An 18,114-nucleotide genomic window follows, 5' to 3' on the forward strand; every position below is an offset into this window, starting at 1 on the left:
TTCAAGATATATGAGTAGTAACAATAATGAATACCATGGATAGAACACTTTAAAAAAAATGTTTTTATTGATTTTTTTAGAGAAAGAGGATGGGGCCCCACAGGGGATTGAGCCCCCAACATGGGCATGTGCCCTGCCCGGGAATCAAACCAGTGGCCTCTTGGCTCCTGCGTGGATGCTCAACCACTGAGCCACACCGGCTGGGCTAGAACACTTGCAGGGGTCCTCAAACTTTTTAAACAGGGGGCCAGTTCACTGTCCCTCAGACCGTTGGAGGGCCGGACTATAGTTTAAAAAACAACAACTATGAACAAATTCCTATGCGCACTGCGGGCCCGGGACGAGTCGGCTGCTAAGCAGGACAGGCAGCGGCACCCGGCGGGCCGGATAAATGTCCTCGGCAGGCTGCATGTGGCCCGCGGGCTGTAGTTTGAGGACCCCTGACTTAATGTGTCATTTCCTGTGTCAACAGGTGGGTCATATCAAATGCCTGACTACTCCTCTGCCTGCCCTGCCTTGGTTAAGATGTCACTCCAGCCCAGCCAGCGGCCCAGGGCTGGCCATTCCGAAGGAGAATTTCAACTCCCTCCTGTGACGCTGTCTCCTGCTTTAGACGGTCCCTGCCCTGGCCCTGGTCTGTTTCTCTCTGACCTCCTTACAAGAGCTTCCTCCCCATCTCCCTGGCCTCCAGGCTCAGCTGCTGCTGTCCATCCTCTGCTGTGTGTCCTCATTGTTCTCCGTTTCCGCCCAGCCTCCGAGCTCCCCACGGCTCCCAGGTGTCTGCAGACTTTGCACTCTGGAGTTCAAGGTCCCGCAGAAGCTGGTGGCTGCTTATGTAACTTCTTGCCCTGCCATCTCCCTGGGCTTCAGCTGCAGCCAGGCCGCCCCGTTTCCTAACCCATGATGAAATTCCACACCTCTGCGCAGTCGTTCATGCTGTTACCTGGCCTGAAATGCCCTTCCTCTCTTTCTGCGCCCTTAGACATCCTCCCGCTCTTCAGTGTGGATCTCCTCTCTCACGAGGTCATCCATTCTGAGACCTGCTTCCCCACTGGCCCAGCCCCTTTGGATGTCTTTCTCCTCTGCTCTCAAGGCACATGGCCAGTACCTCCATCCTAGCATCTGTCACAGGACATGGTTTTCACTTGAGCATCCTTTTCGTCACTACGCAGCAGCTGTTGAGGGTTCTTCTGGGTCAGCATGCCACGTGGCCTGATCTAGGCACAGAGCTGCTCTGGGTGAACCATCACCTTTGATCATGACCTATCGCTGTCTGGAAAGGCTGGTCAGCCCAGGATCAATGAGACCCTCGTGGCCTCTCCTTAGCTTGCCTCTGGATTTCCATTTCTCTACCCACCTCCCCGACACTTTCCAAAAGTCCTTTCCCCCCCTTGTCGTTCATTCCATCCCACTCCCTGTTAACTATGTTCACATCCCTCAGCATCTCGCAAAGTGCCCCAAGCGTGGTCCAAGCACAGCATCACTTACAAAATCCCTAAATTAAATTATGGAAGTAGCCCTAACCGGTTTGGCTCAGTGGATAGAGCATCGGCCTGCGGACTGAAGGGTCCCAGGTTCGATTCCGGTCAAGGGCATGTACCTGGGTTGCGGGCACATCCCCAGTAGGGGGCGTGCAGGAGGCAGCTGATCGATGTCTCTCTCATCGATGTTTCTAACTCTCTATCCCTCTCTCTTCCTATCTGTAAAAAATCAATAAAATATATTAAAAAACATTATGGAAGTAAACTAAGATCCGTAACGTATGAAACCCAGAGGTAGCCACTTCAGAGTATTGACAGTAGATGGAGGTATGTATTTCACTGTGCTCCACTCGGGAATTCATTGATCAGGTGCAATTACTAACATTTTGGCGGGTTTTTCATGATACTTCCTGCTTAAATATATGAGAAGTTATGGGGCTCCCTTGACCTGTTTATCCCTGTTAGCTCGAAATTGTTAGAAACTGTGATTAAAAGTGTTCCTGAAAATTGAACTGTGGTTAAAATCAATCGGTACAAATAATACACATTATTGAAGGCCAGAGATAACCCCTAACGTCAACCACTGAACTACTGAACTCTGGGTGATAACGATGTATCCGTGTATGTTCATCAGTCGCAACAAACAACCCACCCTGGTGGGAGATGCTGACAGCGGGGGAGACTGTGCGTGTCTGGGGCAGAGGGTATGTGGGAAATCTGAATACTTTTCTAATTTGCCATGAACCTAAAATTGCTCTAAAAAACAAAGACTTAAAAAAAAAAAAAAAGAGCTTGAGATACAATGGCATCCTGAAGACTCCATTACAAGAATTCTGTCCCTTCGGGCCAGAGAGCACCACAGTGCCAAAGACTGTCCACCCAACAGGGGTGGGACCTTTTTCCTGCCAATGGCCATTGGATATTTATGACATCCGTCACAGGCCACACAAAATTATCAACTTAAACATTAGCCTGCTTTTGCCCAGCCGGGGAGGCTGTGGTTGCGCGTCGACCTATGAACCAGGAGGTCACAGTTTGATTCCTGGTCAGGGCACATGCCTGGGTTGTGGGCTCCATCCCCAGAAGGGAGCAGGCAGGAGGCAGCCAATCAATGATTCTCTCGCATCATTGATGTTTTTATCTCTTCGCCCTCTCCCCTCCTCTCTGAAATCAATATATATAAAATGAGCCTGCTATATTTGGCCTAACATTTAATTAACTCACCTCTAATGCCTTGGCAGGGCCAGAACAATGATTTTGCGGGCCTCATTCCCCACCTCTGGAAACATTCAAGGCTGTCGGGACATTTCAAGGACTATGGCAGTGGCAAAAAAAAAAAAATGTCTGCAAGTGAGGAATATTGGGTAGGAGGGGGTTGAGTCCTATAAAACAATAATTGGAATTTTAAGATTCTGTTTTAAGAGGCAAAGAGATAAGAATGCAATTCTAATCATACATGAACATTGGTCCTTGGATTACTTCCTGGTTATTTTCAAAGACAGGAGCTCATTTCAAACCTCAGCCCGGGGCAGCTGTCTGTTCCAATTCACACTGGGAGAAATCGAGGCCTGGGAAAGCGGAGACTCACCGAGGTCCTGGATGCAGGACCCGCCGGTGCAGGTGCAGGGGGCGCTCTCGGGCCTGGTGGGTCCGCGGCCTCATCTGGGAACCGCGTGGACCCCAGGCCCGTTCACCTTCTCTCGCCACTTCTGGGCGCCCAGCAGGCGGGCTGACGGGTTGGTACAAGCCTGGCAGCCCCAGGCTCTTACTCTGCTCTGCGGGGCAGCACATGGACGACGCGTTTTTCCCCAACCTTAACCTTCCCCTGGGCGGGATGAGACCGCTGCCTCCTGGGCGTGGCGAGTTTTATGACCCTGCCATGGGCCTCCGGTCCAGGGCCTGAGAGCCCTGGGGAAATGGTGGCTCTGCTCCATGCACACCGCGCCCCCTCATGTTCCCACACGTACCTTCAGAGGACGGACTTAACCTCATTCCTCTGTCTGTCCCAACGCTGAGCCCACACGCCCAGTAGGTCCTTTGTAAGGGTGTTTAATGCACAAGCTGCCTACCTCCGGCCCAACCTGCCAGCTAAGACTGGGGCAAGTGTCACCCAGGTGGCCAGCTGCCTGTGTCCCTCCCTACTGGTCAGGGAGGTCACTGAGCCCGGCGGTCAGCCAGAGGGCGCCGGCCCCTCCTGGTTGCCTAGCAGCTGTGGTCCGGGACACGGCTCGGGCAGCCAGCTGAAGGCGGACGTGTCGTATGGTTGTTCCGCACGTCGAAAGGCAAGGGCGGCCCAGCCCGCCGCCTCTTCCACTCCCAGCACGGCACGGGGATGGGTGGTTTAGATGGACCGGTGCCAAGCTGCGGAACCAACCGGCTTTGATGGCCTCTCTCTTAAGAGGCACAAGGCAAACCTTGATTGTGGTAAAGCCGTTGCTCCGGTGGGTTCTTCTGTCGGAGGCGGCTGACATTAATCCTAGATGTTGTGGCAATTAATGGAAAGAGACGGTCACCCCATCTTCCCATGTGGGTCCTGTATGGCATAACCACCCTGACCAAAACGAGACGAAGCCATGGCAACCGGGGTGAGCCTGCTCAACGGCCAGTCAACACGCGCTGACTCTCCGGTGGATCCCAGCTCATGCCGGGTGGAGGCCAAGGTCCTCACAAGGTCCTCCAAGGCCGACCCGACCTGACCTCTTTCAGCTCCTCTGGCCTCGCCCTCCCGCGCTGCTCTGGCCACAGCGGGCCCCTTGCCGTCCTTAAGAACGCCTCGGTGCCTTTGCACATGCGGCTCCCTTCGCTTGGAAAGCTCCTTCCCCAGACTGTCGAGTGACTGGTCCCGCATCTTCAAGGCTTTAGTCAAGTATCTCTTCCTCAGAGACCCGTCCCGACTACTCTGTCAACACTGTGTCCCCTCCCCAGCTGTCCCCTCCCCCCCCCCCCCCCCCCGTGCTCCCTCTTCCGGGCCTTTCTCATGCGCCTACGGATGCAGGGCGGATGGACTGTATATTTCTCTCGTTTTGTTTATGCCCAGCTCCCCCCGCTGCAACAGGGCTCTGTGGGTGCAAGGGCTGTGGGTTCGCTGACTGTTCTGGGCACCCAAGCAGAGACCCAGCAGGTGGGGACCAAGATTCGCTGCCTCCCTTTTACCTGCTTTCCGTCCTCCGCTGCCTCACGCCCACTGCCCGGGGAGTGCACTCTCCTCCCAGGGACGCGCTCTGCACAGAAGCTGGACCCGGGCTCTGCTCTCTGGGGAACCCAGGGGGCCGCAGTCACACAGCTGGTCAGAGACAGCCGGGTTCAAGGCCAGGCACCCACGCAGGCAGTCTAACGCCAGGGCCACGCGGCTGCGACTGCTACTGTGACTACTACCACGCTCCCCACCACCACCACCACCACTAGTCCTACCGCTACTGGTGCTGCTACTGCTACTGCACTATTACTACCACCACCACCACCACCACTGCTAGTACTGCTACTGCTACTGCACTATTACTACCACTGCTACTAGTGCTGCTACTGCTACTGCTACTGCACTATTACTACCACTGCTACTAGTGCTGCTACTGCTACTGCTACTGCACTATTACTACCACCACCACCTCCGCTAGTGCTGCTACTGCTACTGCACTATTACTACCACCACCACCACTACTAGTGCTGCTACTATACTATTCCCACCACTATACTAGTACTGCTACTGCTACTGCACTATTACTACCACTGCTACTAGTGCTGCTACTGCTACTGCACTATTACTACCACCACCACCACCACTGCTAGTGCTGCTACTGCTACTGCTACTGCACTATTACTACCACCACCACCTCCGCTAGTGCTGCTACTGCTACTGCACTATTACTACCACCCCCACTCCTACTAGTAGTAATACTACTATACTATTACTAGCACTACCACCACTACTACTCTTACTGCTATTATACTATTACCACCACTGCTACTAGTACTGCTACTGCTACTATACTATTACTACCACCCCCATTCCTACTAGTAATACTACTATACTATTACTAGCACTACCACCACTACTACTAGTGCTGCTATTATACTATTACCACTACTGCTACTAGTACTGCTACTGCTACTATACTATTACCACCACTACCACAAGTATAGCTACTGCTACTATACTATTACTACCACCACCACTCCTACTACTAGTAGTAGTACTACTATTGTTTCTCCTTGGAGCCTCCCGTGCAAAGCTCAGGGCGAGGTGGAAGTTAAGAAGGGGACATCCCTACAGTCCCTACCACCAGCTGGCTTCACCTTTACCCTGGCAACAGCACTCTTTGTTGGGACGAAGGAAAGACAGTGTCACTTCCGCTTGGCAGAGACACCAATGCCCATGGAAATAAAAATCATCAACAAGACTGTCGGTTCCTGTAATTTATACTCAAAAATTTTCTTAAGAATACATGAATTTTACAAGACCACTCATCATAGCACCAAGCCTCAAATTCCTTAATAGAAAACAGTCAACAAGTACTCCAGTTAATTTCCCACAGGTATAAATTATGCAAATAGTCATTAATAGCTTCATTTACAATCATCAATAAATAAGTGTGCACATCCATACAACTGTTTTTACAAAGATCCCTTTTTACAAAGCTACAGCTCTGTATAGACTAAATAGACAAAATAACCTTCGTACTCCAAAATAGCATCTCACTTCTTCCAATGGTTCTCCTAGAGCCCTCAGTGAAAACCCTCACGCGGTGTCCACGACGTCCTGCCATGGCATTAAAAGGAACCCTAGCATGAACCCTGCTAAGCATATGACTGACCTGGAAAAGGGAAACGCCCATTGTCATCCAATACAACGTCCTCGGAGCAAACTCCCGTTCCCAGGTTTAGGCCTTTGTCCCGAGGACGCGCAGACGGCGATTTTGCCACCTCCCCTCCTCGGCTGATGCCACCAGCACCATGCGAGGGATGCAGGCAGCTTCCTCAGGTGCAGTTCCAAGGGCAAAGGGCTCTTGGGGCACCCCTCCCCCACCAGTGCCGTGCCCACGGCAGGGACATGCCACACCAATGTGCCAGCCTTTGGCTTACGGGATCCAATGCCAGCATGCCCAAGGGCCTCTGATTCCAGAGGACTTTCTGTGCCCATACCCTGAGTCCGCTGGGGGGAAGGGGACAAGATGGGAGGGGTAGGCAGGGCTAGTGGGTAAAAGCTATTTATTCCTGCAGCTGAACTCACATCGAAAGAAATTCCCCTGGGAAACTGCCCCTGATGCTGACGTAAGGAAACCCCGTTCGTCCTAGGAGCCCTAGGAAGGAGATCCCCCACGTCCTCCTGCAAACGTCCATCCCCACACCTTTAATATAAACTACCATTTATTTACTAACCCTTCCCAGGCACTTTCTTACAGAGCAGGAAGCAATGCTCTAAGCGTTGGCATTCTCTTGCCAATACAGAGGTACCTTTATATGAAGCAAACAGGCCACGTACTGAGCTTTTATAAAAATAATCTAAACTTGCTAAGATTTAGATTTTAAAATCTAGGACTTTTCAAAAACAAGTCTTCCGACGTCCAACCCAGAGAGGTGAATGCATGATCCAAGGTGTCGCCGCAGGGGAGCCACAGCCGGGAGGGGGGTTCCTGGGGCCCAGCCAGCTTGTCCTGGCTTGGGACAAAGTCAGCTCTCTGGGTCAGGCACTCGCAGCGTTCCCTTTAAAAGCTGCTTCCACCTTGCACGGCGTTTAGGAAGACAAACGTTTTGTGTTTTGTGGCTGTCCTGTTCCACAGCACACGTGGCAGGAGAATATGCTCAGACTCACTTGTGGTGGGAGGGATAGAAGCGGTAGCTGTTGCAAAGGAATAAACCGGTTAAAAGACTGTTCTATGTGTTTGCAACAATGCCGAAATCATGGCTTTTAAACTTAAAGGAAAATGACGACACCCATCTCAGACCACCCATCATGACTTCATCCAGGTAGCCCGTGCTCTCCAGCCCACGTCCATGCTCTCCAGCCCACGGGGACCGTGTTCTCCAGCCCACATCCGTGTTCTCCAGCCCACGGGGACCGTGCTCTCCATCCCACGTCCATGCTCTCCAGCCCACAGGGACAGTGTTCTCCAGCCCACATCCGTGTTCTCCAGCCCACGGGGACCGTGCTCTGCCCCGTCCGTGTTCTCCAGCCCACGGGGACCGTGCTCTGCCCCGTCCGTGTTCTCCAGCCCACGGGGACCGTGCTCTGCCCCGTCCGTGTTCTCCACCCCACATCCGTGTTCTCCAGCCCACGGGGACCGTGCTCTGCCCCGTCCGTGTTCTCCAGCCCACGGGGACCGTGCTCTGCCCCGTCCGTGTTCTCCAGCCCACGGGGACCGTGCTCTGCCCCGTCCGTGTTCTCCACCCCACATCCGTGTTCTCCAGCCCACGGGGACCGTGCTCTGCCCCGTCCGTGTTCTCCACCCCACATCCGTGTTCTCCAGCCCACGGGGACCGTGCTCTGCCCCGTCCGTGTTCTCCACCCCACATCCGTGTTCTCCAGCCCACGGGGACCGTGCTCTGCCCCGTCCGTGTTCTCCAGCCCACATCCGTGTTCTCCAGCCCACGGGGACCGTGCTCTGCCCCGTCCGTGTTCTCCACCCCACATCCGTGTTCTCCAGCCCACGGGGACCGTGCTCTGCCCCGTCCGTGTTCTCCAGCCCACGGGGACTGTGCTCTCCAGCCCACGGGGACCGTGCTCTGCCCAGGCCGCTGACATGACCGTTTTCTGAGAGAAAGCCCACCTTCCTGCTCGGAGGAGCACCTGCCAGTGGTGGGTGAGCGGGGGAGGTTGCACAGTTAACTGAAGTCTTCCAGGTCAGACACTGAGGTGTTACTACCAACAGCCCCTTGGGGGCATCTGCTTGCAAATCTGCAGCCATAGGCTGACCCGACATGGGTGCCTCCTCGGGCACCGTGGTGTGGGCATAGGGGCGTTTAAGCAGTTTGGGTGGGCCCACACTTGGGAAGCGGGTGAAGGAGGCACTCCCACCTTCTGTCCACTCCAGAGACTTGGGTGGTGAAGCGAACCACAGAGGCCCCTGAGGGAGGTCTCCCGGCCCGTCCCAGCACTCCGGCGGGGTTCCGGGAGTCCTCCCAGATGTTCGAGAAAACCCGAGCTTGACAGAGTTCCTATGAGCGCACTCCAGCCGCAGAACCAGAGGCAGACCACATTTGGGTGCAGAGGGCGTTATTTCCCACCTGCAGTTCTGTACCCAGCCACACTGGGGAAAGGCAGAATGAAGATACTTTAAGTTATGCAAAAATCTCAAAATATTTACCATAGTTACTTCCCAGTTCCTTTTCTTGAGAAGTTATTAAAGAATGTTTCAGCCCAGCCGGCGTGGCTCGGTGGTTGAGCATCAACCTATGAACCAGGAGGTCACGGTTCAATTCCCGGTCAGGGCACATGCCCGGGTTGTGGGCTCCATCCCCAGTAGGGGGCGTGCAGGAGGCAGCTGATCCATGATTCTCTCTCATCATTGATGTTTTTATCTCTCCCTCCCTCTCCCTTCTCTCTGAAATCAATATATATAGGAAAGGAATGTCCCACACCAAAAAAAAAAAAAAAAAAAAATCAAATCAACGGGACATTTGACAGGAAAGAATAGGTAAGCACAGCACGCTACTTGGTTCAGGAGCAAAAACAGTCCTTGCGCAGCCACACTGAACAGCGATGCACCAAACAATATGATCGGCGTTCCCTGGCAAGGCAGAGCGCGAGCCGCATGTGCCATCAAGCAAGCGAGCGATGCTTCCAAACTAACTCAAAAACTGAAGTGGGAGCGTGCTCTGTAGACACGCAAAGCAAGCGCTAGAGAGTTGAAAGCGTTACTTCTAGAGGGCAAGTCTCAGGGGGAGGGGGGGGAGGTTCCTGGTTGCATTGGGAGCCCCACAGCCTTGTTTCTTGTTAAACTACGAACACGTATGCCTTGGATTAGAGTCTAAAGTAAGTTCTGTTTTAAAAAATTAAAACCCATGGGTGGTTTGTCCGGCAGGCTTCTCTATCCACCTTTTATATCCAGCATTTTCCCTACGAGCCTTTACTCCAATGAGAAATGTTTTCTCCTTAAAAAAAAAAAAAAAAGAGTTCAGTTTGCTGCCAACCTGAACCAATGACTTTTGGGCATCTGGCCAGTCGACGGCTTGAAGCAATATTACAAGCGGTCAGGGGTGAGAGGAGCCGCCTGTGGGGGTTCTGAACAAGGTCCGGACGGGCCATGACACGGTTGGACGTTTGGGTCAGCCCTTCCCCGGGCGCTGGAGCATCTGAGCGAGGCGAGCACGCGTGGCGCTCGGGGTTCTAACACATCCCAGGCATCGTCTTTACTCTCTGAGCCGCGGAGCCTTCGGGGATGCCGGGCGCTCATCATCAGCTCATTTTCCACGGACACGCGGCCTTCGGGATGGACTCGCTCCAGGCCCCCGCAGCTTTCGGCTGAGAAGGCTCGGGTCGGCTCGCGGGGAGAAGGCAGGCTGAGTCAGAGCGGGCCAGCGGCCAGACGCCGGCTGCCGACCCAGATGGGCTCCGCGGGTCCCTCGGGCCATGCGGGGATTCTGCCAGCTTGAACCCCGCTGCTCAACATAGACGAGTCCTTGGCTTGGTAAGGGACACGCGTGGTTCCTGGAGTGAGAGCAAGGCTGGCCTGTCAGCGGTCAGGGGTCCCCAGCAGGAGGAGGGGACGGGCTTGAAAGTGAACAGAAACTCTTCATGGGAAACAGCCGAGAAGAAAACAGAGGTTGAAAGTTGGCCTGAAAAAATCTGGTTTTGCGTCCAATCAGGTCATTTTTATCTAATCACTCTCTCTTTTTTTTTAGGACATTCGTGGGCACAATGGAAGTTCCCTAAAAGGGGTGACTCTGGGCTGGGCGTTGGGTGGCCTGGGGTGCTGGCAAGTCTGCTCCTGGTGGGGTGGGCGACCTTGGCCAATCCCCTCTGCCTCTCAGGGTTCGCTGGACCAGATGCTGTCTGAGGGTCCCTCCTGACCTGACAGCTTGTGGTTTACAAGCGTCACCTGATTTATGCTCAATGGGGAGGAAGCCACAGTCCCCGTGACCTGCCTCTCTCAGGAAGCAGGCGCAGAGGGGGCCCAGCTGGAGGGTTGAGGGCAGCTGGTGCCTCTCTCCTCTCCCAAACCGCCTGCCTTTTCAGGAACGGTTGCGAAGGACCACAAAGGATGCCCGAGCCGAGACCGCACGCCCAGGCGGGGGTGCCAGGCCGTCTGGGGACAGGAACCTGCTGGACAAGAGCTGGTTCTGGGCCCAGCCTCTTCCGTAGTCCTCCTTCGGCTTTTTCCAGGGCTCCTGCAGTGCCAGGTGGGGCCTTGGGGGTTAGCACAGACCCTCCCCCCCCAGGAGCCCTCCATGGAAGCCAGGGGGCTGCCCAGGCCAAGTGGGAGGGGTCCCAGGCCTGCCCCGTGTCAGCCAGAACTCTGCTTTTATCTCTCCTCTAGACTGCCCACACTCCGCCCCAAGAATTCATTTGAAAGGAGGGTTCCATTGGTGGAAAAGATATGAAAGTCCAGCTTTCCCCCAAGTCAATGAATGCAGAAGTGAATTTAAAACGCACCCTTCCCGCTCTGGAACAAAAACCGTGCCCGCAGCTCACGGTCCAGCGGCCACTCCGTTGGGACTTTGCTTTTCCCAGATGCCTTCCTGGGGGTGGCAGCTGTGTGCCCCTCGGATGTCCCCCCACCGCCAGACCACACAGGTGCACGGTCACCAGGCATCTTTGCTCCAACGCCCCCTCCTGGAGGAAAAGGCGGAGGCTCTGCCGGGGGCACCCACCCCCTTTCTCATCAGGAGGGGAGAGGACCTCGAGGCCACCCGGGACCGTCAGGACCTGCGTGTGGGGCGGGCTGAGACCGGGCGATGGCTAGATACTGACAGAGCAAGGCACGCAGAACAAAGCCCACGGGGGGCCCGCACCCCCGCGCGCCGAGGACGCAGCCTGAGAGGAAGCACGCTCAGGGCGCACAGGAGGGAAAGGAATGGCGAAGAAGAAGAAGCGAGGCGCCCACGTTTGCTGGGAGACCCTCAGCTGTCTGCAGAGGGGCCCGTCCGGGGCCCGGGACAGCGAAGGAGAGAGCACTCCCGCCCGGGCCGGTCTCTTTATTGCGCCGACGCGCTCAGAGCCTGCTGACGTCCAGCTGGGGGAAGAGCAGCAGGCAGTACACCAGCAGCCAGAGGAAGAGGATGAAGTACATCATGTCGGGCTGCTGGACGAACTGCGCCAGGGCGTCGCTGTGCGGGCTCTGGCTCTCCCGCAGCGAGGCTTCGCCGGAGTGGTTGGCCTTCCTGCAGGAGGGAGACACGGGCTGTTACAAGCGGGACCCCGGGCGAGCGGACCCCACCGGCTTCCAAGCTCCAACCTCGCTGCCCAACTGGAGAGCTGTGGGCAGCCCGGGGAGGCGCCCCAGAGCCCCTGCAGGGCACATGCAGACCCAAGGAGGGCGCTAGGGGCCAGGCGTCCACAGCACGAAGCGGGGGGGAGCTGTTAGCCCATTGCGCAGATGGGCATACTGAGACTCACTGGGTGACAGGGCTTGCCCAGGCCACACAATGACTGTGATAGAGCCGGGCTCTGGCCCAGGTCTAACTCCTAGACCAGGACACCTTCCTTTCCACCTCAGTGGCCTTCACACAGCTGGACACCGACAGTCCTGTTATTAGGGACAGAGGGGCCTTCCTGGGTCATCGAAAGGAACAGGGCATTCCCTGATGTCAGCTCATTTGAAAACAGCCATCAGAAACAAAAGCCAAACACCAAACACTACCACCAAGTTTGGTTTGGGGCTTTTAAAACAATTAATGACACCCCAGCCGGTTTGGCTCAGTGGATAGAGCATCAGCCTGCGAACTGAAAAGGTCCCAGGTTCGATTCTGGTCAAGGGCACATGCCCGGCTTGTGGGCTCCATCCCTAGTGGGGGACTTGCAAGAGGCAGCCGATCCATGATTCTCTCTCATCATGGATGTTTCTCTCTCTCTCTCCCTCTTCCTTCCTCTCTAAAAATCAATAAAAATATTTTAAAATAATTAATGACTAGATTTGGTTTTGGTCAAATTAGTCTTTCTTCTTCTTCTTCCTTTTTTTTTTTTTAAACAAAAGGCAGCATTAAAGTGATCTTTAGCTTTTGCCTGGTGGATGGAGCCCAGAAGTTCCAAATTTTCACCAAGGAAAGGGCTGGGGGACACCATCTGGTTGGAAGGGGTGCTGGGAGCCTCTGCTTGAAGCTCACTGGGACTTTGGGGGGCTTGTGCTGGAGGTTCTGAGGGAACACTACTCCATCCTGACTGTCTCCCGCACAGTGACAGGCCAGGCTAGGCGGGGCTGACATCAGCCTTGGCCCAGGAACCCAGCGATTCACATACAGAAAACGGACAACAGACAGGGTTGCTTTCTCTTTCTCAAAACTGTTTTTAGAGAAAATTTAAACTATATTCTTTACTGCAAAGGTAATAAATGTTCAAAATCATGGAAAACTGCCCGGCTGGTATGGCTCAGTGGTTGAGCATCGACCTGTGAACCAGAAGTCACAGTTGGATTCCCGCTTGGGGCACATACCCGGGTTGCGGGCTGGATCCCCAGGAGGGGGCGTGCAGGAGGCAGCCGATGATCCGTGATTCTCTCTCATCACGGATGTTTCTCTCCCTCTCCCTTCCTCTCTGAAATCAGTAAAAATATACTTTTAAAAAACAACGTGGAACACTGACTGCATGTCCCCCCCGGCAGGTTCCCATTTCCCGAGTGACTCCCTCATAAAAGCTAAGCGCCGTTTCCCTAGGAGTGTGTCAACCCTAACGGAAAATGTGAATTCCTCTTTCCATGTCACGGCAGGAGAGGGAAACGGGTCTGGCCTCTCTGTGAGGAGCCCGAGAGGTGGAATTCCAGGCACTGCACTCCTGGGTGCGGGGTCATATTCAGGCAGAAGCTTTCCCTTCCAATCATGTCAGTCCTTCCAAGCCCACTCAAATCCGTGGCAAACATTTAAAAGAGATCAGTAAAGTGAAGCGAGTCAGCGACTCCAACAGGCACAGGAGCAGGTCTGACTTGGTGTCGGGGGTTTCTCTGGCTCGCTAGGTCCTAAGTGGGCAGTGGACAGCGGTGCGGCAGCCTAGCCTCGTCCTCCACGGGAAGGGATACTTTCATGGACATCCTGGCATGTTTGCACTCCCTCTTCATGTCTGCTCTGACGCCATAAAACTGTAAAATCAGCTCAGTGAGCCTCTGAGTGTTATACCTGCAGTGGCGACAGAACGAAAGGGCTGTCAGGCGCGGGGGCATGTCCCCGTGTCACATCCCTTCCTCTCCTGCCTGGCTCTCCCCGCAGGCTGCCCCCGTGCTGCCGACATGCTGGTGCATGGCCCACACCTGGCTCTAAATGCAGCAGCGCTTTCTGTGCGTTCGTATCACTCTTCCCTCCCACTCACTGTCAGTTCCCATTCATCCTCTCTGGAACCGTTCAATTCTTGGGCACTCTCTCGGACTCAACCTTGTAATCGACAAAGCCTCGCTGGAGAACAGCCACCCCGCGCCCACCTTTTGCAGAAGGTTGGCTGCACAATTGAAATAGAAGAGGGTTTTTGAAACCCCAACCACCCTTGGAGGAAAGCCACCCACCTGGTTAACATTCGGTTTCTTCTGTCATCCAGATCGGCTGCATTCCTCAACTGAACATAGCTAGAGTGATCCTACAGTGAAATTCATAAACAAAACCCCGCAACCCAATTAGTAAAGATGAAATCTCTGAAACAGAAAATAAAATGATTTTCAACATACAAAGCCGAGCACGCCCTGCTTCTCTCAATTTTGTAAACATCTAGTTCCCAAATCCAAGTGCTAAACAATGTCCGTGTTACTCCACCCTCTCCCCTGCCCCCTTCCCCCCCATTGGTGGCCCCATCCCCTGAATTAGGGCTGTGGACCATGGTGCTTTGGGTCCCAACACAACCAGAGCTACATTGTTGCAAGCATCAAGGACCCTTTGCTTCTGTTGCACCTGTCATTGAACTTCTCTTTCTGGGGGTGGTGGGGGTGGGGGCATTGGATGCATTTTTTTTTTTTATATCACAAAGAGACCTTTGGGCTTTAAAATCATCACTTTATTTACATTCCCTATTGCCCAAACTGGACATCCGACTGGACTGTGCTTAACAACAAGATTTCGATGTGCTTGCCTGCTATCCAAAAGTATAGTTGTTGCATGCTGGGGAGGAGGAAGGATGGAAAGGAATTGATTAGCAGTGGCGCTCAGAAGAAGAAGAAATTCGCATACTAACCGATTCCAAAGACCTATTAGTATGTCGTCGAATGTAAATGCTGGAGTCGCTGTGGCTAGTCCTGAAAAATAAACACACGTTTTGAATTGGTGCCACCAGCAGCTCCTCGCGGCTCAGCTGGGCACCCCCACCTCCCGAAGCTTCTGCATTCGAATTAGGCAAACCATGACTTCAGGCCCCGCGAGGGAGATGAGACATTTTACCCAGGACGCCACGCGGGGGCTGGAGCGTGCCACAGATACTGGGATGGATGTGAGAGACACACCGGGCCCTCGTCAACAAGAAGACACAGTGAGCAAGCATGCCACACAGAAAGCAAAGCACGCCTTCGCGAAAGCCACGGGATTTCGCAGCAGAAAGCGCTCTCTTTTCCCAGCAGCCCCACGTCTGGGGCCTGCCCGGTGCCCTCTGCAGGCCCACCCCCACGGGGTAGAAGAGCAGAGGCCAGACCTGGGCCACGACCTGGTAGCCAGCACCCCCCCAGGGCTGCGTCCCAGGCGCCGTGCTGCCCGCCGCTCCTCTAGCCCCTGGGTAGACCTCCGCTGCTCGTGCGCGAGGAGGCTCCTTTCCTGACCGTGGCTTTGAGGCTGATGTGGAACAGATCTCTGACCTCCTACGGTCAGTTTTCCTTATCTCTAAAATGGATCGCCCGCACTTCACAGAGCTGGGGGGCCACAGGGCCCTGCAGGTCAGAGGGGCCCCGTCCGGCTGCTCAGCAGACAGTCATCTCGGTGAGCTCCTAGGAGACCTACTGGGTGGCAGCCTGGGGCCCGGAAGCAAGGCATCTGCTGCAGAGCTGACCCTAAAGGAACTCCCCAGCGAAGCCCTGGCTTCCCCCCTGCTGCTCTGCGACTTCACCCAGCCCTGCCTGCGCGCTGGGCCAGGCCTCGGGGAACCGCAGCCCTTGTCCTTCACCCAAAGCCTGTGCTGGTTGGCTGGCGGGTGTCACGGCACAAGAACGAAACAGCAAATGCGCCCACAAAGGTGTCCTTGAGAGCGGGCGCAGCACGAGGGCCCCGGGTGCAGGCACTCTCTCCCGTATTTGTGATGTTTTCGGGCAAAAAGCGCATCCCCACAGGGAGGGGTCTCCCGCTCTCCCTCCACCCCGTGCCCAGCGGCTGTGTGTGACAGGACCATCCCCAGGGACTAACGAGGTCCGCTCCCTGAACGTGGTTCTCCCAGCAAGCACAGCACCCTACTGCGCGCCAGGCACTGGGCCAGGTGCCGAGCCCCGGCTCTCCCCGGGAGCCGGCCACTGCCTCTAAGCACACGTTCCTTCCTTTATTCGTCCACCCACAGGCGTCCTCCTGAGTGCCAGCTGCAGCCAGGCTGTGCGACGTGCCAGTGCAATGCTGGTGTGCCCCCCCTGCCCCCAGGGCGCTCGCTGGCCTCCAGATGGGAGCCCCTGGTAAACATGCTCTTCCACAAATGATTAGAGAAACCCTGCTTTGGCAAGAGCAGGGGCCGTGAGAACATAGAAAGGCGGGTAAAAGACAGCCTGGAGGAATCCAAGAAGGCTGCCTGGAGGAAGTGGAAGGGAAGCTGGGATGGACCCAAGGGAGCAGCACGGCAGGAGACAGGCAGGGCCAGAGGGTCCTCACAGGTGAAGGAACTTGGATGAAGGTGGGCATTCCAGGACCTCAGCTAAAACCAGCTGGGGAGTGCGCGCGGGGGGGGGGGGGGGGGGGGCGGGGAGGGTGCCTGAGGTGGACGGAGACGAAGCTGGGAGACAGGTCACCAGGGTCCAGCAGGCTGAGGACAATGGGCCTTCCTGCCTTGACCAATAGGAAGCCACAGGTGGTGACTGAGCCAAGGGACAGTCGGAAAAGCATCCTGGGAAGAGAGATGCCCAGAGCTCAGTCCCATTCAGTCGCCTGGGGCCAAGTCCTGACTTAAACTCTGCACCATGGACACTGCAGGGAGCAGGTGAGCTGGCCTGGCCCCAGGAGGGCCCGCGGTCCTCACTCAGTCACACCCAGGAGCACAAGCCTGCACACGCCTCCACGGGGCACACCGCTGCACACGCCTCCACGCGGCACACCCTGCACATGCCTCCACGGGGAAAACCCCTGCACACGCCTCCATGGGGCACACCCCTGCACATGCACCTTCACGGGGCACACCCCTGCACACGCCTCCACGGGGCACAACCCTGCACACGCCTCCATGGGGCACACCCCTGCACAAGCCTCCAGGGGGCACACCCCTGCACACGCCTCCACGGGGCACACCCCTGCACAAGCCTCCACGGGGCACACCACTGCACACGCCTCCAGGGGGCACACCCCTGCACACGCCTCCAGGGGGCACACCCCTGCACACGCCTCCACGGGGCACACCCCTGCACATGCACCTTCACGGGCCACACCCCTGCACACGCCTCCACGGGGCACACCACTGCACACGCCTCCACGGGGCACATCCCTGCACACGCCTCCACGGGGCACACCCCTGCACACGCCTCCACGGGGCACACCCTTGCACACGCCTCCAGGGGGCACACCCCTGCACAAGCCTCCACAGGGCACACTCCTGCACACGCACCTTCACGGGGCACACCCCTGCACACGCCTCCACGGGGCACACCCCTGCAAACGCCTCCACGGGGCACACCCCTGCACACGCCTCCACGGGGCACACCCGTGCACATGCATCACCTCCACGGGGCACACCCCTGCACACGCCTCCAGGGGGCACACCCCTGCACAAGCCTCCACGGGGCACACTCCTGCACACGCACCTTCACGGGGCACACCCCTGCACACGCCTCCACGGGGCACACCCCTGCACACACCTCCACGGGGCACACCCCTGCACATGCACCTTCACGGGGCACACCCCTGCACACACCTCCACGGGGCACACCCCTGCACATGCATCGCCTCCATGGGGCACACCCCTGCACATGCCTCCACGGGGCACACCTCTGCACATGCATCGCCTCCACGGGGCACACCCCTGCACATGCATCGCCTCCACGGGGCACATCCCTGCACATGCATCGCCTCCACGGGGCACACCCCTGCACATGCCTCCCTGGGGCACACCCCTGCACATGCATCTTCTCCACGGGGCACACCTCTGCACATGCATCACCTCCACGGGGCACACCCCTGCACATGCATCGCCTCCACGGGGCACACCCATGCACACGCCTCCACGGGGCACACCCCTGCATATCCATCGCCTCCCCGGGGCACACCCCTGCACACGCCTCCACGGGGCACACCCCTGCACACACCTCCATGGGGCACACCCCTGTACACGCCTCCTGCTGGCGCACTGCTCGCCTTAGCTGCAGCTTTGCCCAAGGCTATGCGAGGAGGAGCTGGG

General features: G+C 56.3%; 1 protein-coding gene across 2 annotated transcripts in view; it reads right to left on the reverse strand.

Moving 5' to 3' along the window:
• Positions 1-10,250: 10,250 nt before the first annotated feature.
• Positions 10,251-18,114, reverse strand: part of CLMN (calmin) — a 101,224-nt gene continuing 93,360 nt past the window's right edge. Inside the window, exons 11-14 of one of the 2 annotated variants that reach the window (XM_080669504.1) lie at positions 14,782-14,842; positions 14,123-14,193; positions 13,646-13,742; positions 10,251-11,794 (exon numbers count right to left, since the gene is read on the reverse strand). In XM_080669504.1, the coding sequence (XP_080525630.1) occupies positions 11,630-11,794; positions 13,646-13,742; positions 14,123-14,193; positions 14,782-14,842 (394 nt within the window). In that variant the 3' untranslated portion in view covers positions 10,251-11,629. Of the gene's footprint in view, positions 11,799-13,645; positions 13,743-14,122; positions 14,194-14,781; positions 14,843-18,114 lie in introns of both variants that reach the window. The other variant, XM_080669505.1, reaches the window with a different exon arrangement.

The sequence above is a fragment of the Plecotus auritus genome (assembly GCF_963455305.1).
Source record: "Plecotus auritus genome assembly, chromosome: 1".
NCBI lineage: Eukaryota > Metazoa > Chordata > Mammalia > Chiroptera > Vespertilionidae > Plecotus > Plecotus auritus.